The 26,958-nt window shown below is 39.0% G+C and overlaps 1 protein-coding gene across 1 annotated transcript in view; it reads left to right on the top strand.

The window, feature by feature from the left end:
- Positions 1–26,213, top strand: part of LOC139443967 (ryanodine receptor-like) — a 203,752-nt gene extending 177,539 nt beyond the window's left edge. The window contains exons 100-124 of the mRNA XM_071224857.1: positions 109–179; positions 592–657; positions 1,746–1,825; positions 3,801–3,962; positions 4,725–4,881; positions 5,925–6,023; positions 6,428–6,510; positions 7,282–7,311; positions 10,036–10,236; positions 10,782–10,976; positions 11,279–11,381; positions 11,519–11,601; positions 11,847–11,946; positions 14,265–14,351; positions 14,872–15,255; positions 16,076–16,194; positions 16,690–16,750; positions 17,353–17,499; positions 18,267–18,398; positions 19,259–19,307; positions 19,691–19,798; positions 19,989–20,053; positions 20,604–20,704; positions 21,865–21,916; positions 23,826–26,213. Coding sequence (XP_071080958.1) covers positions 109–179; positions 592–657; positions 1,746–1,825; positions 3,801–3,962; positions 4,725–4,881; positions 5,925–6,023; positions 6,428–6,510; positions 7,282–7,311; positions 10,036–10,236; positions 10,782–10,976; positions 11,279–11,381; positions 11,519–11,601; positions 11,847–11,946; positions 14,265–14,351; positions 14,872–15,255; positions 16,076–16,194; positions 16,690–16,750; positions 17,353–17,499; positions 18,267–18,398; positions 19,259–19,307; positions 19,691–19,798; positions 19,989–20,053; positions 20,604–20,704; positions 21,865–21,916; positions 23,826–23,927 — 2,837 coding nt within the window. The 3' untranslated portion in view covers positions 23,928–26,213. The remainder of the gene's footprint in view (positions 1–108; positions 180–591; positions 658–1,745; positions 1,826–3,800; positions 3,963–4,724; positions 4,882–5,924; positions 6,024–6,427; positions 6,511–7,281; positions 7,312–10,035; positions 10,237–10,781; positions 10,977–11,278; positions 11,382–11,518; positions 11,602–11,846; positions 11,947–14,264; positions 14,352–14,871; positions 15,256–16,075; positions 16,195–16,689; positions 16,751–17,352; positions 17,500–18,266; positions 18,399–19,258; positions 19,308–19,690; positions 19,799–19,988; positions 20,054–20,603; positions 20,705–21,864; positions 21,917–23,825) is intronic.
- The last annotated feature ends 745 nt before the right edge of the window (positions 26,214–26,958 follow it).

Here is a 26,958-nt window from a genome sequence, read left to right as displayed (position 1 = left end):
TGCTGACTGCAATGTTAAGCAACATTCACTTACTTATGTAAAGATAGTCTGTGCTGGATGTCTTAGGATGTCACAGATTGACAATATTTCTTTGTTCCTTTATTCCAGGCAATGTGATGAATGGACCAATTGGAAAACAGATGGTTGACACTCTGGTGGAGTCGTCCAGTAATGTGGAGGTGAGTGTCATGACTCACTTTAGTGGCACATTGCTTGTCACGGGTCAGTGTCAGGTTTGTGGGGGGCAAGGGTGGCCCAGTCGTCTAAGGCGCCACGATTCGCTGTGCAGAGTTGCGTCCCTTTAGCACGCCAGAAACCTATGATTGTGGGTTCGAATCCCGGTTCGCCCCGATTATGTTTCTAGGTTTGTCAGCACCATACCCGTGCTCGTGGGTTTCACCGAAGTGGTAAACGTCTGAGACCTGCATCACTTCAGGCTTTCCTCCCACATTTAGCTGACACGCCGTGATATAACTGGAATACTGTTAAAGGTGGCGTTAAACCCAACTCACTCACTCACTCACCCAGTGTCAGGTTTGTGTTTGTCTTGGTGACACAAGTCACTAATGTACTGTCATCTGTTTTCCACAGATGATCCTCAAGTTCTTCGACATATTCCTCAAGATGAAGGACCTGACCACTTCTGAAGCATTCTTGGTGAGAACATCCATCTCATACCTAACCATGGTGGACATGTTACAAAGCACCATGGCACTAGGAAAAACTGTTACATAATTATGTCACAAATATCACCTCATTAAAGAAACATTTGATGCATACCAAAGATTTCTCTTTTTCTAGTATTTTAGTAATTGTTTTTTTTACTGCAAATTTTGACATACATGTAATTTATTTTTAAAATTTCAGATGTTAATAAACATGCTTTTTTTTAAGAAGTAAATATTTCAGATGTAATGTATAATGTATGAGATCATGTTTTCATAAACATGCCTTTGAAAATATTTTTGTTTTATGATGTATACTTTATTTAATGTAACATAAATACTTTATTTAATGCAACATGAAGGAATTTGATACAAATCATGATGGGTACATATCTGCCAAAGAGTTTCGGAAAGCCCTGGACAGTCAGAAAGCATACACACGGTTGGTACTCCTTGTAACATGAAGTTACCCCGCAGACCAGCCACAGTTGCAGCAAGTGTAGAAGTAGCCTACAGCAGGGACAAGTCTTAACACTCAACCATCCACCATGCAATGCATACTGTGTAACAGTTCTTAGGGCAGTGGGTAGCTTCAGGGTTAACTCAACCAACTGGAGGTCTGGGTTTGACTCCCAGAAAGTGTGAAACCCTGCTATGAAATGGTAGAATAGTGCGTTTTGATATTCTGGGAAGCTGTGGTGTGTGTTTTAAAAATAACTTGTTTCAAAATATGAAATATGCTTGAAACAAGAATTGTCTTCTGTTACCCAAAAAATAATTGGAAACCTGGAAAAAAAATGTTTTTTTATTCCCTCAAAGTTGTTTAGCTTCTCCCTTCAGAGAAAAAAATATGTCTTGACCAAAAATAGTATTCTGTCTGCTAACAAAATTCTCTCCTCCATCCTCCATTTAGTGGTGTCTCTTCATTTCATAATGGGAATAAGGTGATGTATTTCTATGTATCGATCCATGGTGTTGGTTCTGCTGCTGACTACTGACTCCACTTGCTACACTGTGGCTGGTCGGGGGGAGAATATTATATTGATTTCTGCAGTACCATGTGTGTGTTTTTGTCTATAGGAGTTTGATACCAACAATGATGGTTGGATATCACATAAAGAATTCCGACGGGCTCTTGAGTCCCAAAAGTTCTACTCGGAGTAAGTCAGCATGAGTGTGGGGTTTCACGAGTGATGTTATATTATCCCTGATGTTATATTATCCCTGATGTTTTATTACCTCACCCTCATTCACTAGTCTAGAACCTTGTGAAAAACATTTAGATTGACTCAACCTGTCAAGGGATCATGATCGACATGACCGATGTTTCCTATGTTTGCTTTGAGTTTCAACCTGTATATGTATATATACACACACCTGGAAAAATGTTAAGCAACATTGTAATGTATTTCATTAGAAAATATCCATTTCCGAAAATCATATTATTTTGTAATTTTATGATCGAACACATTTATTTTTGTGTTCAAAGTGACATACTCACATTTAATACATAAAATGAAATGGATGATCTGATGACATATTTGTGACTGTTTCCGTGACAACCCTTTCGTCTTCATCCTTGGCTTCTTTGTAACATGATGCAGGGCACTGTCTTGTACCAACTCAGTTGTCTTGTGGACATTTTGAAAATGAAATCAATGTCATGGTTGATATTTCCAAAGGGTTCATGGAACTTCGAGATATATGGAATGAAGCATGGGTGCTTATATTGTTTCCAGGTGCACATTACCCAGTTTGCAACAATGTTTCTACTGATGATGCAGGTTGTTGTTGCAGCAGGTGCAGAGCTGTGCATATTGATGTGGTGAAGCTTAACATGCTACCCAGTTTTAACATGTTCTTTGGATAATGCTGTTTTCATTGGCTAGGATCAACGTAGCGCTAAGATCGCATTGTGGAATGGGGTCCAAGTCCAGACTCTATTAGTTACAGCCCACTATGATAGAGCTGGAGTATTGTTGAATTTGGTTTTAATAAACAAAAAACAAATCATGTAGACATTTTGCTCAATGAGGATAAGGTGAATGCATGGATGGAATGAGCTTGTATGCCTCACTCCCCAGTTGTTCCTTTTGTGTATACAATGGTGATCGGGTAGCTCAGTGGTTAAAGCATAGGTTCATCATGACATAAACCCGAGTTTGATTCCCCTCCATCCTTGTTTATCTAGTGTATTATACTCCATTATGGACCCTGGACTCATTCTCTACCATCGTTTTGTTTTGTCGATCTCACTGAGTGAATGACTCAAATGTTAAAAATAGCCATCCAATCATAATACTCTCATGAGCAAGAGAAATTCTGTGCTAAGTTGTGATAGGAGAGACAGAGATGCTTACATGTTACTGTGGTAAACAGGTCCGGGGTACATATGATAATAGAATCAGGGTATGATTAACTGGATAACTGAGGTGTATTCCTTACATTGGTACAGTATGTCATGCTCTTTCTTGATGCCCCCTGCCATTATATGACAGGGTTGTTAACTGTTAACTGGTTGTCAAACTCATGTTACCCAATCTATAATGTGTGGCGCCTTACCTGAAAATGTTTTCCTTTTTCTGATAGTTTGGAAATCCGTTTAATACCTTTGAGCCCTAGCAGAACAAGTTGTGTGTTTTCAGACAGAATCACCGAAATACCCATGGAAGTTGAGTCTGTGCAATGCATGAAACAAAAATGGTTTTGAGCTGAATCACATTATACTCTCCTGGCTGATATATATTGTTTGGTTTTGAGCTAATAGTGTGACCAGTTATTGTGTTATATATTTGTACATACTACAGGGTTTTATGTTTGCATGCTTTTCAACATTCAAGTAGACTCTAACTTGTATGTACTCATGTCAAATAACTGTTTATTATTGCAGGCTGATCTATTGCTTAAAGTCAGGATGAAAATATACTATGAACCGTCTGTTAAGTACGTGGCTGTATATGTGTTCATTATTGTATAATTCAGCTGCATGATAATACATTCTTCATTTATATTTGTGAGCTTGCAATGCTGAAAGTTTATTAAAGGATGGTCTCTCTCCAAACCAGAGCCCTTTTAGTTATTGGTACATTGCAGTTGAGCTCGCAGGAAAGTTATTTTGAATGTGTCTATTGCCAGGGAGGAGATCGAGTACATCATGATGTGCGTTGACGCCAACCATGATGGCAAGGTGGACTTCCATGAATTCACAGACAGGTTCCACAACCCCGCCAAGGACATCGGCTTCACCATGGCTGTCCTGCTCACCAACTTGTCCGAACACATGCCCAATGAACCCAGGTCAGTACTGGATGGACACAGGTCAATGAGATCAACATAGATCATTACCACTGCTTTAGAGCTTGCAATGCCTTTTCTTATTCATTGTTATTTTGTATATTTAGCATTTGTTTTTATGAGATAAATGCCAGTAGTGGCCCAATTGTCTTAATTCCTACAATTTGCTGGGCAGAGTTGTGCTTCTTAGGCCAGAAACCTATGGGTGTGGGTTTGAATCCCAGATTCACCCTGATCATGATTCTTGGTTTGTCAGAGCCATTCCTGTGCTCATGGGTTTTACCAAGAGTCTGCGAGTTGCAACAATTGGGGCTACCCACCATATCAATCTGACACGCAGTAATGTTACTGAAATACTTTATGAAGTGGTGTGAAACCAAATACACTTGAACAGTATGGAGGCATACCTGACTAAGCCTTGCTTTGAATGTGGGTTGCTGTAAGATGTTGAATGTGGGATGCTGTAAGATGTTGAATGTGGGTTGCTGTAAGATGTTGAATGTGGGATGCTGTAAGATGTTGAATGTGGGATGCTGTAAGATGTTGAATGTGGGATGCTGTAAGATGTTGAATGTGGGATGCTGTGAGGTGTTGAATGTGGGTTGCTGTAAGATGTTGAATGTGGGATGCTGTAAGATGTTGAATGTGGGATGCTGTAAGATGTTGAATGTGGGATGCTGTAAGGTGTTGAATGTGGGTTGCTGTAAGATGTTGAATGTGGGATGCAGTAAGATGTTGATTGTGGCGGAATGTTTCCCCCTCCAGACTGGAGCGTATGCTGGAGAAGGCGCGCAGTGTGCTAGACTACTTCACACCCTACCTGGGCAGGATTGAGATCATGGGCAGCGCCAACAGGATAGAGAGAGTGTACTTCGAGATCAAGCAGTCACATATCGACCAGTGGGAGAAGCCCCAGATCAAGGTACGGCTCAGACAAACAGGCCTTTTTACAAGACATACATGTACAGTTGACTCTCATTGGTCCATTAGTTTTGTATTTGTTGAATCACAAATCAGCTGATCCTATTTCTATCAAAAATGGAAAAATAAGACTTTTTGTTTCTTTTTTGCTAACATGTCAAACACATTTTTGCCCCCTCTTCAGACATCAGACTTTAGTTGAATATGTGGTCAGGCATATAAAATATAATGGCCTGAGGTAGACTGGATAAATAGGTGACTTTTTAAAAGTTTTTATTTATCATCATTTCACACTTTAGCTCACAAATATTTTCAGATAACTAGGTGCATTCACTGGGTCCCCTGATCACATGAGACTGAAAATTGTTGTGTTGACGATCTGGTGATGGATCACTTCTCATTGGCTGTGGGGGATTATCGACATACACGTTCATAACAATTCTTAGCTGATACTTATTGCCGATTGCTGTAAATAATATCTATTAGTGAAAGACAGGTGCAGACAGGTTAGAATTGGCCTTCAGCAACCCATGCATGTCATGAGAGGCGATCAACAAGATTGGGTCGTCAGACTTGCTGGCTTAGTTGATGCATGTCATCATACCCAATTGTGTAGATTGATGCTCATGATGTCAATCACTGGATTGTCTGGTTCAGACTGTTATTTACAGATTGCTGTCAGATAAGTGAAATAATGCCGAGTGTGGCATTAAACAACAAACAAACAAACGAAATGTTTGAATTTGGGATTAGTAAATACTTTTGGCTCTGTCCTTTGAATTACAACGAAATATTTGGATACTTGTTTAAAAAATTGAATAAATTATGATGTACCACATTAGTCGTAATGTTGTTTCTTCTGTTGCTCGGATAATGCTGTAATGTATTTGTTTCAGACATGGCCCTTACACAGTAGTCACGTCGCTATATAAGTGCAATAATCTTGGACGCGACGTTAAACCCAATTTCACCTCACCTCACCTTACACAGTAGTTCTTTGAAACGATATGAAAGATTGTGTTAAATGTATGTTTTGTGTTGTAGGAGTCGAAGCGGTCCTTCCTGCACAGTGTGGTTAATGAGGGAGGCGACAAGGAGAAGCTGGAGAGCTTTGTCAACTTCTGTGAAGACACCATCTTTGAGGTGGGTGGTGTAAAGCTGTATTGGTAAATCTGGGGAAAGGCAGAGTTGACTTGTGGATTTCAACTTCTTTACTCTTTCAACGTTTTGGTATAGATTCTGGTACCTCTATCAAGCAAGTGATCAACAACTAGGTGAACATGGTTATGAAGCTAAGATTACATATACACAGAGATTAACAAAAACATCAACAAATGGTGATAAATGTTGATCCTACAGCTTCTAATGTCCCACTTAAAGATCAGAGTTCACCATCTTTGAAATGCAGAACCAGCTTAGATCGAGAGGTGAGACTCGATCACAGAGAGAGACTCGGTCACAGATTGAGGTAGAGTTTAGAATCTTGTCTTCAGCTGAAGTTTGGGTCAATGGGACTGTGACTGACTGTATATCTGTGTCTGTATCAGATGCAACACGCCACCAGCATCAGTGCCGAGGAGCAGAGACTGGCGGCCATGAGGAGTGGTGCTGGCATCTCAGGGGAGGGAGGGTAAGTAACAGACTCTGTACCAAGACGGACTCCAGGCCACAAACAGGGCTCAGTATCCCACGATTGTCATATAACAAGCACCAAATATTGTGATCCCAGTAGTAGCTTTTAGTGAAGGCCTCCCTCCACAAAGTGATCTTTGTGTTGTGGATTTTGCAACTCAATATCAAGGGAAGAGAGTTCTTAAATCTGAGATAAATAAGGTAATGGAGTTATGGCATTTGGCCCCATTGCCACTAGTGCTAAGGTTGGAGTCGGACTCAAAGTTTCTATACTAGAAATAGGCATGCAGTCAATCACATTAATGAATCAAAGCTATTCCATGTTACTGTTGAGAGATGGAGATGGTGACGTCACTTATAGTTTATTATTTATTTTATGTGGTATATTATTGTTTAGGTATTGTCATTGAGCTTTTCTAGTATCATCGACTTAATCGTATGCCACATTTGTAGATGTGTGTGTTAACATACAAAATGTAACAATTAACTATCTGGATAGTTTTGATCTGTCAACCATTCATATTTAGATGGTGTGAATAATGAAGCGAAATAATCATCACTGAAAATAACAACAGTATCATTGTGATTGTTAGCTTAGGTTATCATTTTGAATGGCGTGAGATACTACTGTCAAATAATATTTCATTTGAATTATTATTGTATTGCTGTTAGTTTAGTGTGAATATTTTTTGTTTAGGCATGATTTGGTTGTAGGTGTGTGTGTGTGAACGCTTTGCATTTTGTTGTCATTTGTGCCTTCAATTTTCAGTGAAGAGCAACGGCCTAAGAAAAAGAAAGGGTGTGGATTATCATTTATTTTCTCAGCATTAACAAAATACTAACACATATTTTTAACCCACGTTCAAAGATTTTCTTATTGGGGGATGTATAATTAACAAAAAAATGGAATGAATTCTCAATAATGTTGAAGTGTATTCACTATCTCAAGATCTTAAAAGATATATGGCACCCATGAAGATCCAGGGTAGTATAGGTCTTGTGAACCTATGCTTGCTGTGAAAGGCAACTATGCTTGTCATAAGAGGCGACTAATGGGATCGGATGGTCAGGCTCGCTGACTTGGTTAATGCATGTCATTGTATCCCTGTTGTGTAGATCAATGCTCATGATATCAATCACTGGTTTGTCTGGTCCAGACTTGATTATTTACAGACCACCATCATATAGCTGGAATATTGCTGAGTGTAACAAAATCAAACAAAAGATATATATGGTGCCAACTGTAGCATGAAAACATCCAGAATACACAGCCTCTCTCTGTTTTCTATATGACATTTTATATGCATCTTTCTGAGGCAAGAGAGTAAACTGAATATAAAAGTCCAGTTTCCACCCTTGCCGAACTAGGCTGGTATTATGGAGTTACATTTTGGCTGGGCTAAAGAGTCTATGCATAGTCCAATCAAAATCGCGCACCGAAATTGAAATCCGGTTTGTAAAATGTTGTGCAGATTGATGCTTGATTTGATACGCTTTGCTATGTAAGACCCGTTTTATCACAATATAGATCTTGATTATCAATCAGATTGTTTTGTTTGGGCGGCACCATTTTGTTTGAAACAAATGCAAGTGATACGAGAGGTGGAATCTGATTGCACCATAGGAGAGGCTTAGAAGGAACATAACTCGTAATTACCACTGGTGGTGCTATGGTCGAGCCCAGGAATTCCAGCCTAGTTCGGCAAGGGTGGAAACTGGACTTTTAAAATCAGTTAACTCCCTTGCCTTGGGAAGATGTTTTATATGAAGCTTGTGGTGTATTTACATGTGGCCATTGTCATGTGACTTGCTAGTCACTTGTTCTCTCATGGTGCACTGATGCTGTGCATGTGTACGTTTGAATGACAATAGTGTGCAGGTGCTCTATGACCTTCTCTCCTTAACCAACACAATATCTAATCATCAATACTTTCCAGGGTTGTATGCACCATGGTCCACCATCATCTGTGATCATGTATATTGGATATGCACTGCAGTGTCGTGGCTGCTTTTAACCAACAAATCAATCACTATGGTTCCAATGAGCGCTCAATTTCAATGGAGAAATCACTCGAATATGTTGATTTACTTTGGAATGAACGGATGCATGTGATTTTTCATTTTTCATTTTATGGTTAATAAATAACTTCTCTATGATTTTGCATAATGACCTATGGATGCATGTTCAGAATGGCCAGTGAATTCCTGCCTCAGAATCAGCTGCAACAACAATTGCATGATGTCATGATAATGGCTTAAGTCACACAAACAGTAAAATTTCACTTGCAATTGTGCTGCAGCCTTGTATGAAGGAAGGCTAATTTGAATTGCATATAGCATCGTATCCCTGGGTGATGGAGGGAAGTAGTGTACACACACTGAGTGTTGATTATTCATCTAATGCAGACCATACCTTATATGCAAAAGAATTCCCCTAGGGGATTCCAGGGCAGGTGTGGCCCCTGTTAAGCCATACATATTGTGTGAGTTGACTAAATGTCGATTGGGTGGCTACAGTGTGTGATTTGACGGTGTCATCATGCCCTGATATATTGGGATTGTTACTTATGCTATCAACCACTGATTTGCCAAGGTCAGCCTCAATTATTTATCAGCCACTGTGATATAGCTGGAATATTGCTGGAAACTAACTATAGAAAAAGAACACATTTAACATTTCACATGTTATTTGCCTAACAACTAACATGTGTTACAATGATGTTTCCTGGTAACTAACCATTGTAAGTTCTTCATTGTGTTAGTCACTCATAATGATAAATAAATTAAATAATAAAAAATGTCTTTGTTTTGTACATTTTAAAAATCAAAATGAGGATTTTTCTATTGTAGTGAATAACATTCTCAAGATTATGATCTTTGATATATTGCATAGAAACTTTTGTTTGAATGGATGTTTATATTTTCAATATTACTTTCACATGCTGAGATTGCCTGCTTCTGCATATGGAAGATCATATCATAAACAAGTGACATTTTACAAAGTTGATTAAAATTAAAACATCCATCTTCATCGCTTTGCTACTGCTACTAATTTGAAAGAGTTCAAAATAATAAAATAGTTTTTAGCTTAGCTGCTGTTATATATTTTTCATCATTTTGTTATTATAAATATAGTGCACATGGAATGTGTACCGGTAGCAGGTTTTCATTCTTGTCAGAATATGTTTCAGATTTGGTTGATACACACAGCCAAGTGATATCTTGAAGGGAATGCATTTGAAATCCACTTTAGACATTTTGAAATTATATTTAACTGCACAGAAATATTACTTTCATATCTTTCCATTAAATGTAACATGCCCTTGAAGCTCTAGATTGTATTAGATGCAGATTTAACTGCCTTTTTCAATGAAGATTGAGTAAGAAAAACTCACATCTACTTCATATAATTCTGATTGAATTATCAACATATTTGACCAAGAATGAAAACCTGTGAGTTCCATACAAGTTTCCTATGAATGATGTAAATGTTGCTATAACTTCCCAGCCTGTCTGTCCACAGTGTGTTGGAGCCTGTGATCCTGACATACCGCTTCCTACGGGAGTCCCTGGGCGCCCTACTGTCCTTCATGACCTGGTCCAACATGAAGAAGACCTACAAGACGGTGAAGAGCATGACCTACTGGCAGCTGTTTGTGGCTTCCATCAAGCTCAGCTTTAAGACAGCCTTCATGCTGATCACTCTCTTCTTCCATATCTGCTGGTCAGTATTTTGTCACTTTGTCAGTCAGAATACTGCAAATTCCACTCGTTGATGGTCACTTGGTGAAATACAGAGGACATGCAGTGTTGTTCACCATGCCTTGAGTTGTGTAATGGTGTCCCCATGACCTTGTCTTGAATTGAAATTTAATAGTGCCCACTATGACCTTGTCTAGAACTGAAACTTAATGGTGTCCCGAAGACCTTGTCTTGGACTGAAACTTAATGGTGTCCCCATGACCTTGTCTTGGACTGAAACTTTATGATGTCCCATGACCTTGTCTTGAACTGAAACTTTATGATGTCCCATGACCTTGTCTTGAACTGAAACTAAAATGGTGTCCTATGACCGTGTCTTGAACTGAAACTTTATGATGTCACCCATGACCTTGACTTCAACTGTCCTTGTCTTGAACTGAGACATTTATGAGGAAACAACCAGAGTAAGAACATGGGGTAAGAGAAATGGTGAAAGCATAGGGTAAGAACACTGAGGGGATCCCTACCCTACTCTCTATGACTGATCACTAACTCATGTTACTACAGGACACTGATGAAGTTCCTCATCAACCTGATGATGGGCGACCGCACAGTGGATGATGGCAAGAAGCCTGAGACTGAGAACGCCATACCCCTCCCTGTAGGTCCTCTAGCACTAGCTGCCGCTGGGATACCGCCGGACGACACGAGGGAGCCCAATAAACAAGCTGCCCCAGCTATGGCTACTGTGGACTCCAATCAGTGAGTACTGTTGCTATCATGACATTCACTATGTTTTGCTGAAATTGTTGAGTACATAGAGAGTGTCTCCTGTATGATGAATGCTATGACAAGTCAATATGTTTGTTAGACAGTTGAATTTTTGTTTCCAATAACTGGAATATTTGAATTGGATATTGTAACTAGTCTGTCAACCTTTGACAAGAGAGTGAGTTGATCTTGATCAGTTAAGCTTCCAATTATAATGTGAGGCCTTACAGTGAAGAGATACTCCCTATACATATGCGTCAAGTATATCATGACCGTTGTGATCTTCATTACAGAAATATGAAGCCGGGAGAGAAGCAGGCCACTGCGGCAGCAGCAGGAGCAACAATGGAGGCCACGATGCAGGAGGAGACCATGGAAATGATGCAGACTATGGAGGTACTGGTAATGGGCAAATACTGCAGATTCCTTTAAAAATGGCCAAAACGTTTTCAGTACTTTTATGAAGAATATGTCTGTCTTCTTTGGGATTTATATTTACATATTTGTTGTCTGCAACTGTGTTTTGTTTGCAGGTTGAGGAGGAGGTGATTGTATACAAGGAGCCAGAACCAGTCGTGGCGCCACCTACAATACCACAACTTTCAGACACTACAAAGTGAGTTATCCCCCTTACCTATTCCGACCTCCTATCTGGTCTTGCTGTAATGTTATTTGTCATGTAAGATGGTTGGAGATGGTGTTCATTACTGTTACTGATATCTAAGTGACCATCCATGTAATTGGTATTGATCTGACACCATGTTACTATGTGTCACAATGACCCTAAGTTTCTGATACCTGTTCCATCACTTCACCTCCAAGTATTGACATGAAGCTAAAGCTGCAACTGTTTGTCCTCAGCGGTCTCCCACCCAGCATGGAAGGGGGCGAGAAAGAGGGTCCCACAGAGGAGGAGGCAGGAGCAGAGAGTCAGGAGTTCGACTACACCAAATACATCCTCGTGAGTTACATTAACCCTGTGAATACAACACTCAACAGTTTGCTTCGGCAGGGATTTTAATGCACTAGGTTTACAAATATGAAACAAAATTGCAATTGTGAGAACATTTTCCGAGTCTCCAGCTAAGTCTGCTAACTAAATCTGTACTGGAATAACTTTACTAACAGTTGTTAAAGACATCAAATAAATGTTGTTGTAAATGTTTATTTGTCCTAACCATTTTTGAAAAAGAAACTGTAAATCAAGTGTTTAGTACAGGGGTCCGGAAACCGTCATATGCGCCGGACATGTCCGATTGGGAATCTCAAATGTCCGGTTTAAAATATTGCTTACCGGACATTTAAATTTTTCTGTCCGGACATTTTAAAAAGTATTGTCCGGACATTCTTAAATTTTGACCGGACATGATCAACAGTTAGGACTAAGCAATTTCTGTCTGCAATTGTAACACAATGAAGATTATCTACACTGACAAGCTTTGTTTGTTTTGATTGCTGTAAATACATCGTACCTAGAATGATAGTCCAATCGGTCAATCACTGTAATAGGCAATAAACTGAGTTGACACTGATCAATCGAGGATTTATTACTGAGAACATCTTGTTAATTTGAGTAAAATGTGTTTACAACTGTACATAAATACCTTGCATCATCGATGTACCTCATTATCCTCACAATGCTACGATACGTAACCTCAGACAAGAAGCGAAAGCGTGACGACAGCCAGTCGACCGATGCAAATCAGTCGAGCGGATCTGACAAACCCACAAAGTCTGAATGATCATTTTGTAAGTCGTGGCAAACGACTTTCACTTGGTTGACATACAATGAGGATTTGCCGATTTTATTGTTTTCAGTAGCTAGTCGTATATTGAATCTTGATTGACCGCCATTTTGCTTTCTGTGACGATCGATATCAAATTTTTTTATGGTCAATAATTAAGTAGAGATGAAAAAGTATTCAAATAACTATTGCTATCAACGATAGTTTAGGATTTATGATTATATTATGTGTCTTGTTTTTAAATAATCTTTAGTTAAAAAAAACCTTTTCCCGTGAGGTCACGTGATAACCAAATATGGGATAATAGTCTCGATCCAAATGTTACAACGCGTACACTTGAGCAGACTCATGAATATTAATTAGACCGTTCACAACGTTGACAGATCGTTATTATAACAGAAACAAACGTATGTTTTCCATATATATCTAAAATGATATTATTTGTTATTAATTGTCCGGTGAATTAAACAATTTAAATGGAAACAATTCATAATTCATCATATTATGAATACGTAACAACTTGTAATTTGTGTGTAAAAAGTCGTACTAAAACACGCTGTTTGAAGGGGGCGTGGCATAAATGTAAATGTCCGATTGGGATTTTAAATTTTCCGGACCCCTGGTTTAGTATAAGACTCCTCATTCTGAAAACTATTAGTCTGTGATTATGGAATCAAGCAAGGCAGGTATACATGAAAGATGACACTATGATATTTTGTCTCCAATCTTTAAGTTGGGATTCACAAGGTCAGTCAGTATATGCTGCACTTTTATCACTTGATATTGTTGAATTGATCATAGGCATTACTTAGATGTTGACGGATGACAAAGCGGACACAATTTATGGATAACATCTTCTTTAATAACTGTGAAGGCGATGTTTCACTATAGATCCTTATACAGTCGTGCCCCGCTTATACGGACTTCAGATATCCGGAAACCTCGGTACCTGGACGATTTTCATTCAAAACGAAATAATTACTATATAAATTTACCCCTATATATGGAAATTCAGTTTCCGGAACCGGACGGTCATTTTCATACACAAAACACTGAAATGCACACAAAATTGTTTCACTTATCCGGACAATACACTCCCGCTGGTGGTAATCCTTCCGCTGGTGGTAATCCTTTGATTCGTGAGAAGTCAATTAGCCAAGTGACACATTATTGTTTAAAACTCAAACCTCAAAATGTGGTAAAGTTCAAACTTCCATGACAGACTTTTTGAAACGTGTATGAATAAAGATTGAGTGGATGTATCTGTTTGTTCTGTCATCTGTCATGAGTTGCATAATTGAAGGGAAGTAACTCTTCCAGTAAGAAGCTGGTTTCAGTATACGGAAATTCGTTTATACAGACGAATTGTGAAATGACGCAAGTGTCCGTATAAACGAGGCACGACTGTACCATTCTCAAACAAGATTAGACAACGGTATAAGGATTGCTTGAAAACGGTATTGTTTCTAAACTGATAAAAAGGCTGAAAGCCTCTCAAGTCAGATCGTAAATGCATGTTTTTTGTATGTTTCAGAGCTTGTTTGCCAGGAACTTTTACAACTTCAAGTACATTGCCCTTGCCCTAGCTTTCGCAATCAACTTTGTTTTACTTTTCTTCAAAGTAAGTACATTTTCTGATATCAGATTTAGACATGAATGGCAAGTTGCTGTGAACTGAAGTATCTCTTCCTTCTGTGTAGGAGTACTCAAGCCATTGTAACAGTCTCAGCCAGGTCCACATGGGGAGCTTTGTTAACTGGGATTACCTTGACCTGTGGGAATTCTGGGTTAGAGTATGTCCTCGGCAATGTTACACATTGCTCATAATAATTGTCTGGTCCAGCCATCATATGGTAAAAGATGTTTTAGTCCATAACTTAATCAAGAAATGATATTTAAACTCTGGTGGACATGAATATTGTAATAGTGTATTTGGATGTACAAGTGCAGGCCTTCTGACCATGAATAAAAGAAAGAAGTTTGCAGTAAGTATGTTGTAGGCATTGGGTCAAACCATCAGCCTTGAAAAGTATGATCACTGATTTGAAAAGGCTTTGAAGTGCTTCAATTGGGTGGCCTGTACATGTTGGATATTTATTTGATTCAGCAGATCTGTAAATCTTTGCCATTGAACCTTCCAGGTGTCCAAGTCCCCACAACTACTTGCTGGTGATGCTGCTGGTGCAGGGAACGACACAGATGTTGCTGCTGGTGGGGCCGATGACGATGATATTCCGGAAGTGATGTTGATTGAGGGAGACTATTCCTATTTGGAACCAGTGTTGCGTGTTATAGCAATATTACACACTCTGGTGTCGTTCTCCATGCTGGTGGCCTACTACTGCCTCAAAGTGCCTTTGGTTATTTTCAAACGGGAGAAGGAGATTGCCAGACAGCTGGAGTTCGACGGCTTGTATATAGCAGAGCAACCAGGGGATGATGACGTCAAAGGTCATTGGGATAAACTGGTGCTCAGTACGCAATCATTCCCGGAGTCGTACTGGGATAAGTTCGTGAAAAAGAAGGTGAGTGAGGGTTCCTTAAGATTAATCAGAGATCATATGATATGGGGTCTCTGTAATGGGTTTGAGGAGGATTGTAATAATACACTTCATCACGATACGATATGTGTCATGATATGGTACGCGATTTGATACGTATCTTGATAGGGTGGTCACAATAATATACATGAAGTGATATATACTTTGAGAGGAAAGTCACAATACGATTCATATCTTGATATGAAGGTCATGGTACGATGCATGATAAGATAAATAAAAACTCGATATTTGCTGTGCTAGGAGACAGTTCAGGGAATGAGTAGAATCCAATAAAAATGTGGTGGATTTGATTTAGATAGTGAACATCTTGATTGAGACCTCTTGCAAAACCAGCAGAAAATAATATATTCTAATTTATTTCAATAAAATTTTACATTTTCTAGCATGTCACCCTTATATATGCTCGTATCGTTTTTTATCAATACATGACCTTGTGATGTGATGTTCATATTGTGGCACAAAATATTGCGATGAGCAAAATGTTCTGTGAGTCGTTACATCCCCAGTAGCATGTAAGCAGGTTAAAATGCGGCGTTGATCAGATCAAAGATAGTTAGTGTGGTAAATTTTGGAGACATACCCATGATCAGCAGATCCTGCTTAGTAGGGGAGACAACTCTGCACAGTGACAAGTGGTGGATAAGCCACGGGTCAGCAGCTCCCGATGTCCAATGAAGTAGATATGACAGAAGCTTAGTTTGAAGGAACATATGTTGATATGGTGGCACAGTGGTATTACCATTAAGGAATGTTCTGGATGTCAAATAATGGTTTGTGTTGGCAGGTTCGAGCCCGTTACGCAGAGCAGTATGACTATGAGCAGATCAGCAACTTGTTAGGAATGGACAAGGCAGAACCTGTTGCAGAAGACAAAGATGATAAGCCAGGATACCTGCCACAATTGTAAGTACCTCTGGTGTAGAGGAGCAGGCATTTTTCACATATTTCACTCAACAGTCAGTAAGGATATTTCCTGTAAATGAAACTGTTCTCACACACTTCCACCAGTCCTAAATTGCCGTACCACCAAAAAATAGGAAGAATTTTTTTAATGTCCCATTCTTTCTTTGATTGAGAGTACAATTAGTTGTACTCTCAATCAAAGGCATGTTTGTTTTATTGATATTTTAAAATTTTCTCTTGACTGACCACTTCGACTGCGCAGAAATGAGAAACACACTTTTTGACTAATTGATAGAACTTTAATGTTAATTTAATCCTTTTCAGCTATTAATCTGTTGCCATATTTTCCAAGGTATTTGAGCAGTTATTTTGGTCATACAGGATATGGTATTATGTGTTCCCTGTGTAAAGGACGATGGCAGTGGAGGTGTCAGGGTTACTCAGTAACATTGGGATGTGAGCACGAGTAACCCTCTTACAATGATGCTGTTTCAGTTTGAGGACAATGGACTGGCAGTATCAGATCTGGAAGTGGGGAGTCATCTTCACTGATAATGTAAGAGTCTGTTGTATCTATATATACTACTAAAAAGAAATACAGGCACGGGTGGCCCAGTCGTCTAAGGCACCGATTGCTGTGCAGAGTTGCGTCCCTTGGGCACGCCAGAAACCTATGATTGTGGGTTCGAATCCCGGTTCGCCCCCATTATGTTTCTAGGTTTGTCAGCACCATACCCATGCTCGTGGGTTTCACCGAAGTGGTAAACGTCTGAGACCGGCATCACTTCCAGCTTTCCTCCCACATTAAGCTGACATGCCGCAATATGACTGTAATACTGTTAAAAGCAGCGTTAAACCCAACTCACTCACTCACTAAAAAGAAGTTAAGGATTAGACGGTTCTTTCGTATGACTAATGGCATGGCATAGCAGATTAACTATAGTAATATGAAAGAATCAGGTGTTCCTGAACTTTTTTTGAGTGATATATCATCACTAATGTTATTAATATTAAATATTTTTATTCATGTTAGATTTGAATTATGATTATTTTTTTAATATATGAAATAATTGTTTCTATTTGACGTCATCCTTTTAAATACAAGTGTGAAGGTGACCAAGTGGAAACTGTCTGTCAATTCAATGTTCTTTGTTCCAGTCTTTCCTGTACATCGCATGGTACTTCCTCTTCTCAGTGATGGGCAACTTTAACTTTTTCTTCTTTGCTGCCCATCTGCTGGATGTAGCCATCGGCTTCAAGACACTGCGAACCATCATGCAGTCAGTCACACACAACGGGAAACAGGTAACCATTGCTTGTAATACTGACACTCCGAACCATTTTGCAGTCAGTCACACACAACGGGAAACAGGTAACCATTGCTGGTAATACTGACACTCTGAACCATTTTGCAGTCAGTCACACACAACGGGAAACAGGTAACCATTGCTTGTAATACTGACACTCCGAACCATTTTGCAGTCAGTCACACACAACGGGAAACAGGTAACCATTGCTGGTAATACTGACACTCTGAACCATCTTGCAGTCAGTCACACACAACGGGAAACAGGTAACCATTGCTTGTAATACTGACACTCCGAACCATCTTGCAGTCAGTCACACATAACAGGAAACAGGTAACCATTGCTTGTAATACTGACACTCTGAACCATCTTGCAGTCAGTCACACACAACGGGAAACAGGTAACCATTGCTTGTTATACTGACACTGCGAACCATCATGCAGTCAGTCACACACAGCGGGAAACAGGTAACCATTGCTTGTAATATTGACACTGTGGTCCACAAGAGACATACACCATTGCTCGTTATTCTGACACTGTGGGTCAAAAGAGACGTACACCTCTGCTTGTAGTATTGACACTGTGGTTCAGGATTGATGTTGCTGGCCACAGTTATTGTACATTCTGTTAACTGTTCTTTCATCAAATGCAGTTGCTTTATTTTCTTTGGTGAAAATTTGTAGAATTAACATGAAAAAAGGCAGTGTTTTGTTGTTGACATTGTATGTTTCTGTAAGTGACTGTTGACGATGTTGTATGTTGCAGCTGGTGTTGACAGTGATGTTGCTGAGTGTAATCGTGTACATCTACACCGTGATAGCCTTCAACTTCTTCCGCAAGTTCTATGTGAAGGATGAAGACGGTCAGATTGACTACAAGTGCCATGACATGTTGACTGTAAGTTTCTGCCAGGGGTGGACAAAAACCTCTACGTATTACATCCTGAAACCTAATGACAGGAGATACATATCCTTGTATCCTTTATCACGTACCAATACATCTCTGACAGTGAACCTGTCAAGATGCGGCATAGAACTGATCTTCAGCAACCCATGCTTATTGTAAGAGGCGAGAACTGGTCTTCAGCAACCTATGCTTCTTATAAGAGGCGAGAACTGGTCTTCAGCAACCTATGCTTCTTATAAGAGGCGAGAACTGGTCTTCAGCAACCTATGCTTCTTATAAGAGGCGAGAACTGGTCTTCAGACTGATGGGATCGGGTGGTCAGGCTTGCTGAATTGGTTGATGAATTTCATAGTTTCATAACTATGTGGATGGATGCTCATAGGTCAATCAGTGGATTGTCTGGTCCAGACTGGATTATTTACAGGCTGCTATCATATAGCTGGAATACTGCTGAGTGTGGCGTTAAACAAACAAACAAACAGACAGTGATATGTCTCAGTACTTTACCAGACAATCCAACAACATGGGATTTGGAGACTGAATAAGCCCCAAGTATCCCATGCTTGCGTAAGAGTTGACTAAATGAAGATTTGATGGTCATCTTGTGTGGCTTGACTGATTGTGCAAGTTGTTGCTCATAATATCAACCACTAGTTTACCGGATTGATGCTTGATAACCACATTTACTAGACAGAAGTGCACACCCAAGCATCATGCACACCCCACTCTAGGGGATGCAGTATTTGGGGGAAAAAATGATCTGCAAGCTCTTGTGAGCTCTGATATTGCTGAGTGAGGCATAAGACGCCATTCACTCTTCCTGAAACTACAAAGGTTCTGTTTCATTTCAGTGTTTCGTTTTCCACTTGCACACTGGTGTACGAGCGGGTGGTGGTATAGGTAGGTAGTCTTGTTAGTCACCATGTTGTATGTGTGTGTAAAAATACACCATGTCAAAAGGACATGGCGGAATGTTTGTTTTTGCCTAAAGCTTTATCTTAGCTAGTCAATTGTCAGGATATTTTAGCACAGTTGATGATCACCTTAGATAACCCTTTCTGTGCAAAGATGCATATATCACCACAGGTGTTAAGAGTGAAAACATACACGCTTCTTTAGCATTTGACTTTAATCCCGAGGGAGCAATTGTATTTTATTATTGCGTGTGTTTGTTTACACCTGTGAACTAGAATGACAAGTTGGCATATTTGTAGTATTTGTCATGTCAGTGTGTTTGTTTACTGGCGTATTTGAAGTTGTTAACTGGGAGTTTGTTGCTGCAGGTGACGAGATAGAAGCAGCTGACGGGGATGTGTACGAAGTGTACCGTATCCTGTTTGACATCACCTTCTTCTTCTTCGTCATTGTCATCCTCCTGGCCATCATTCAGGGTAGGTAACTGCTGTTGGCAATACAGCCAGATGTGAGTGCAAGTGTAGTTTGCAATGGTTTATTGTGAAACGCTGCACTCAGCAATATTCCAGCTATATGACAGCAGCCAGTAAGTAATTGTGTCTGGATCATACAATCTTGTGATTCATATTTTGAGCATTGAATTACACGTATTGTTTGTAATTTTAGGTTTGATCATCGACGCCTTTGGTGAGTTGAGAGATCAGCTCGAGCAGGTGAAAGAGGACATGGAGGTATGTAGCTGGTTGTCATGGAAATTGACAAAAAAAACTATGTAAACAAAATTATAAGGAATATTATAGATGTTAAGGGTAGTTTGTAATCGGGCAGACTATGTAGTAGTTACAGACTTTGCTTATAGCACTTATATACTGCAATATACATCTCCATAGGTTTCTGTATCACTTTATATATACTACTCTACAGAAATAAAGGACCATCTGATTCTTTCATATTACTATAGTTATAATTTATAGTGAAGACAGAGCACACTATTACATGACAATTTTCCTTTTCCCCAAAAATATTTGTGCCAACTTGTTTTGTTCAGTATATAATGAACCCATTGGGGATATGTTTTCAACATAATAACACAACTACGCACTTGTAATCACAGCCTGTTGGCATTAGTCACCTGTTGACTTGTGACCATGTGTCCTGTCTTTCCAAAGTGGTGTATCCACGCCTGGAAGATGCCGACATTTTCCAGTTTATAAAGCAGTAGCTGTCAGAAATTCACTTGGTGTACCAGCCCTTGGTAATTTTTATGCTGTTTTCTTTCAGTCCAAGTGCTTCATCTGTGGCATAGGGAAAGAGTATTTCGACAAAGTGCCACATGGGTTTGAGACCCACGTACAAAATGAACACAATTTTGCAAACTACATGTAAGTAATTAGTCTCTCAAAATGTCTCCTGTCTTCATGACCAGGACAGCCCAGTGAATGTTTGTCTGTACGTGTCTGATGTTTCCGGATTATTATATCCCTGACCTAAGGCCAGGCGTTTTATATTTTTCGGATTACGGACCCACCGACTCTAATTTTTTAGAAAATTAGAAAAAAATAAATCAGATTTCCATAATTTTTTTTCCCGCCGATAGCCACGTAGTCAGTTATTTTATTTTTTATCATCACCTTTTAATAAAAAACATGAATTTATCGTTGTAAACTAGTAAAGAGATACATAATTGATCTTTGTTGATCTCAAAGCCGAACATGAATAGCCTCCCTTGACAATTGTCTGTGTTGTAAATGGTAGAATTTTTATTGTTACAAGGGGCTTTATCGTCACAAATGGCAGTCTTTTGAGCATAATATATGTTCATAAAGTATGCCAGAGGCATTCTGCATTAAAAAAAATGCATCTGGCTTTTTTTTTTCATTTCTTTTTTCCTCCTCCAACCCTGGACTTTGGGCTGAAAAATCCGTAATTCTAAAAATAAAAAAAGCCTGGCTTAAGTGATGATAAATCAGTTGCATGAGTCATTAGTCTGATGTATGGATGTTTACGAGGTGAATGGGCTGGTACTCCATGAGAAGGGTGTAACTGAACGCTCACCTTTTAAAATCATGTACATCGTGCTTGTCACATATGGAACAAAAGTATCATCACAATTCACAGATTACACAGATATATTATAAGTGAAATATTGTGCGAGGCAGTAAGATGTGGCCGCCCCCACACTTTCAGTAGGGTAACTCATTGTGAACAGGCTCAGTTATGACGTGACAAGCATGTACGTGATCTAATAAAGTCTGTACAAGCCGGCCAGCCCATTGGTATGGGATGCAGACTGCCTTCTCGGGGACTGATGGTTGTAGGATGCAAGTTACTGGATAGAGTGGTCACACTCAGTGACTTGGTTGATAGTGTCTTCGTACCCTGACTGCTCACACCGCTGCTCGTAATATCAATCACTGGATTGTCTGGTCCAGGTTATTTACAGGCCATCTGATATAGGTGGAGTATTGTTGAATGTGGTGGTAAACTGAAGACAAACAAACATGCTGAATCGCCAATAATCTGTATGTCCGTCTCTCCCCAGGTTTTTCCTGATGCATCTCATTAATAAACCGGACACAGAATACACGGGACAGGTGAGTTGCAGTAGTAGATATACTACTCAAGCTTTGATAGGTTACATCCTATTAGTCCATGATAAAACGTACAGCAGTATATATACTACTCAAGCTTTGATAGGGAACATCCTATTAGTCCATGATAAAACGTACAGCAGTATATATACTACTCAAGCTTTGATAGGGAACATCCTATTAGTCCATGATAAAACGTACAGCAGTATATATACTACTCAAGCTTTGATAGGGAACATCCTATTAGTCCATGATAAAACGTACAGCAGTATATATACTACTCAAGCTTTGATAGGGAACATCCTATTAGTCCATGATCAAACGTACAGTATATATACTAAAGCTTTCATAGGGAGCATCTCAACAGTCCGTGATAAACCGAGCAGGGTTAGGACATCCATAATGTTAAATTTTTCTCCCCTAAATGCACAGCTTGAGAAGGACAGCAGAATTAACTACACAAAATTAGAATGAATAAACCAGACCTTAGATTTAGAATAAGACTATTATATATACACAAATGTGCGCTAAAGGAAACAATTTTAATCTCGAAAGTTATGAATTGTGAACTTTGTCCATCACATGCTTATTGAATGGTTATTTTGATATATTCATTTGGATATATTCATCATACAACAGTTTCTGTGTCAGTTTTAAGCTTAAAAGATGGAAAAAGTGGAGTGCTTACAAGACGAGGAAAAAAATATATATTAAATGTATGAAAAGTCATGACCATTCTTAGAAGATGAGATACAGCAAGGATTTGGGTTCTGAAATGTGATGTTTGTACATTCATGGGCCAGAGTGAGATATCATTCATACCCTAGCAAGAAATTATGAAAATATTTTGAGATGAGAAACACACACAATGTACAGACTTTATGGTTGTAGAAATAGTATGAAATATGTGTGGATCTCAATCCAAGGTTCATCGGTTTTAAGTGATCTTTTCAAATATGTTCAAATATCGGTGTAAAATTGCGGAGTAAATGATATGTGGTTTGAAGGTCAACCTATTCATTGAGGGGACGGGTGGCCCAGTCGTCTAAGGCGAGGCAATTCGTTGTGCAGAGTTGCGTCCTTTGGGCACACCAGAAACCTATAATTGTGGGTTCGAATCCTGGTTTGATCTGATGTTTCTAGGTTTGTCAGCACCATACCCATGCTCGTGGGTTTCACCGAAGTGGTAAAAGTCTGAGACCTGCATTCCTCCCACATCAAGCTGACACGCCATGATATAATTGTAATATTGTTAAAAGCGGCGTTAAACCCAACTCACTCACTCACTCACTTACTCAACCTTTTCAGTACCAGTCTTAAGGCTGTACTTTATTTTTTTAAATTGGCAAAACATAAGAAATAAGTCATCAGTCATAAATATGATATAATCTAGAGTACACTGTTCCCTAAGTGGATAATTCTAAATATGAAATGGCATTAGCTCTGAAGTATGAAATGGCATTAGATATGAAATAACCTTATATAATTGGGTATGTTTTAACGTAATCACCAGTAGATAGGGAGACCACGTGTGTACAGCTGATTGCTATTTCCGGCTAAGTTTACAAGGCAATACACACAGTAATCTTTATCTCTGCATATAAAACAATATGTCTAGCATAACGAGAAATACAATCAAAATGGTAAATCATCATGATTAGTGATGTCTAATTGCAAATTTCCCATTTTCATTAACAAAGTTGGTTAAACCAAGCGTTGTTCATTCACCTGAAGCAATACAATGTATATTCTTTACCAAGAGAAAAAGCTTGATGAAAGTGTAACCCATACATAAGCCGACTCCTTTCTACAGAATCTTTTTTCTGGTCCTATTAAGAAAGTGAAGTCATTGGACTATCATGTCAAAGTAATTTCAGTGTACTTGTATTATACCTTTATGTCTCACTTCCAGGAATCCTATGTGTGGGAGCTGTACCAACAACGCTGCTGGAACTTCATCCCCGTCGGAGACTGTTTCCGCAAACAACACGAGGATGAGGTTTCTCCGCACTAAAACTGTCGGTGAATCTCAGACTCTTGAAGTCAATATCTGTGCAATAAGAGACAATCACAATGGCCAATTTCAAGGAGAATACTTTGTTCTGAGAATAAGGCACCAGATACTTTAGTGCTGATAATATGGACTACATGGAAGGAGTTGGTTCCATATTCTTGCGAGCAGGATTAACATGGAGTGATAATGTCCCTCCTGAGGCTGATAATGTGAGAGAAACATTACTTGTGCCAAAGACACATGAAGAGAATGTGGATTATTTTGTTTCTTGTACAATAATTTATTGAACACTTTGTCGATATAGGCAAAGACGAACTGCCATTGTGTACGAAAGAAATAATCCTGTTTTCTACATCGTATTGTGTACATTACATGTAATTGAAAGATAAACCATGACAGTTGAACTGACAATTGAACTTTTGTAAATTGTAAATGTTTGTACATTTTGTAATATAAAAGTTGAGATGTTAATACGCAACTGTAAAAACGCAGATCAGCTTGTACAGTAAACATAGAGACCTCGTCTGACCTCGATAGCGCCGAAGGTTCGTGTGACCAACTGTTCTGTGAGTATTGTACATATTTGCACCTTATGACTACAACCAGAGCTACAAGGTATAAACCCAATTTGTGACAATAACATACTGATTATGGCAATGCTGTTATCTAATAACACTTGAACTACTCAGTGCTGTGCCTTTCACTGAAGGTGACGCACAACCCACGGACTATTACGATGAGGCGTAGACAGTGTGCTAGAAGAGTGTTGTTCTGTTGTTATGTAGTTAGTGCAGAGATGCCAACCATTATCTTTTTACCTGAATTATGATGATAATTTGTCCCATGTTCATTCATACATTAAAGGGAAATGTGCCTGTCAGTACAATAAAAGAAAAGATATTACAAAGAAATGTTATTGGCCAAAAAATATTTTGACTCACATGGTCGCAGTTATGTAGAACATGTTAGCTTAAAAACCCACACATTATGTAGATATGACAATGTGTAAGCCAGTTATTTACTATGTCAAAAAATATTTTTTCCAGTGTAGTGCATGATATGAGAAAATCACAGGCACTGTAGCGTAGTACCATCTTGTCAAGTTTACAGACGTTTGGAGTGTAAAAGATCATATGTTTTGATAAGATAATCCTGTCAATTATGCTAATGATAATTGCTATATTCATAGGGGGGAAATAAGTAATGTTATTCCCCAAGTGACCCAGATATTCTTACCGCCTCTATTTAAAACTGGCATCTCTGTTAGTGAGTGAATGACATTATATTCTAGTATGCAGCAGTGTGAGTCCATCCAATGTTTATAAATACACTAATTTGATGGAGATACGTGATTCCTATTGACTGGAGAGAAACTGATAACAGTGAATTCTCTGGCAATCAAACGTTCTTGTTCAACCTCCTTTGGTTGAAAATCATTTGATTGCTAGGATGATTTTCAGAGGTTTGTGTAAAAGTGAATTGGCAGTTTGGGAACGTTTGTCAGTTTGGAATGTTGTTTTCTCCAGTAAATACTTTTGGTAATATGTACAGTATAAATACACCAAGTTGTGTACAGTTTACATCCTTAACACTGTTGTGTGCGTTTGTACAGCAACCTCATATTCAACTTCATCATAGAGTTCTAGGTGCTGAGAATGGCTTGTGTTGGAAGGTTAAAGTGTTGAGCACTTGCCTTTTGAATGTAATTTATTTCTATTTATTAAAGGGTGTATGCATATTCACCAGTAACTTATTGTGGAGAGTTGATTTGCAAAGTGCAATAGCGTGTCCATATAGTTTTCTTTACTAGTTGTTTTTTAGCGGGCTTCTAGTATTGAATCAAAACGTTTTATATCCATACTTTTCTTTTACACCGAAATCGAAGTAGACTGCATCATAAATCTATTTTTCATATGTGCAATAAGTTAGCGTGGACTGCTTTACAACTGTTGATATATTTATATTTCTAGTCTTTTGTTACTTGTCATTTGATATTTGGATCTTGTACATTTTTCAAGTTGTTGTTCGGTGGCGCTGAAGGCAGTTGGCTGTATTGTACACTAGAAAACAAAGGATCTGTTTTGCAGTTTCAAAGCCAAATTTTGTAGCTTCTCGACTTGTCAAAAAGGCAGTGTATGTCTGCGAGGATGGTCTTCCCCACTGGTGGCCCCGGCGAGTTAGAAATCTGTGTGTGTGCTATGTATTGTTTGCCTTCGTGTCAGCTGGAGTGTTGCACCCAACCTACACTTTCTGGGAACCAAACTCTTTTGGTTTGATTCAAGAAAGGTTTGAATAATAAAGTTTGAAAAATATACGTCTTTGTTTTGTTTCGATTTCTATATGTGACTTCAGGTGTTTCCTATCCTGGAAAACAACCCCTGCACTATGACTGTTGTAAGTCTGTGTTAAGGTATAGGAGTTACAATAAGATCTTAGCGCTAAGATCGCTTTGTACAACTGCTCCCTAGTGGTCTGGAAGTAATCTGGACCAGGCATACTAGTGACTGAAAGCGACCTGTGAAGAATGGGTGAGAATTGGTCTTCAGCAACCCATGCTTGCCGTAAGAAGTGACTAACAGGACTGGGTGGTCAGGCTCACTGACTTGGTTGATGCATGTCATCGTATCCCTATTGTGTAGATTAATACTCATGATGTCAATCACTGGATTGTCTGGTCCTGACCCGATTATTTACAGACCGCCGTCATATAGCTGGAATGTTGATGAGTGCGATAGCAGATTGCCATGACATTGATGAAATATTGCTGCCTGTAGCATAAAATAACATTCACCCATCTTCTGTACGCATTAGTTATGCATTTACTCCATAATACACTTCACGTTTATCTACATCAGTCTTTATGGGGGCGGTGAGGTAGTCCAGTTGATAAAACATATTGCTAAAAGCGAAATTAAACCATACTCGCATTCCCTCTCTGTAATGGGTGACCTTAATCTTGTCCGGGTAAATTATTTAGGTTTGCTGAAAGGAAAACATACACAACAACAAACACAAAAGAAAAATACAGATA

Source organism: Haliotis cracherodii, unplaced genomic scaffold, assembly GCF_022045235.1.
Source record: "Haliotis cracherodii isolate W230 unplaced genomic scaffold, xgHalCrac1.p SCAF_5, whole genome shotgun sequence".
In the NCBI taxonomy this organism is placed as follows: domain Eukaryota; kingdom Metazoa; phylum Mollusca; class Gastropoda; order Lepetellida; family Haliotidae; genus Haliotis; species Haliotis cracherodii.
This window is presented reverse-complemented; position numbering and strand designations above follow the sequence as displayed.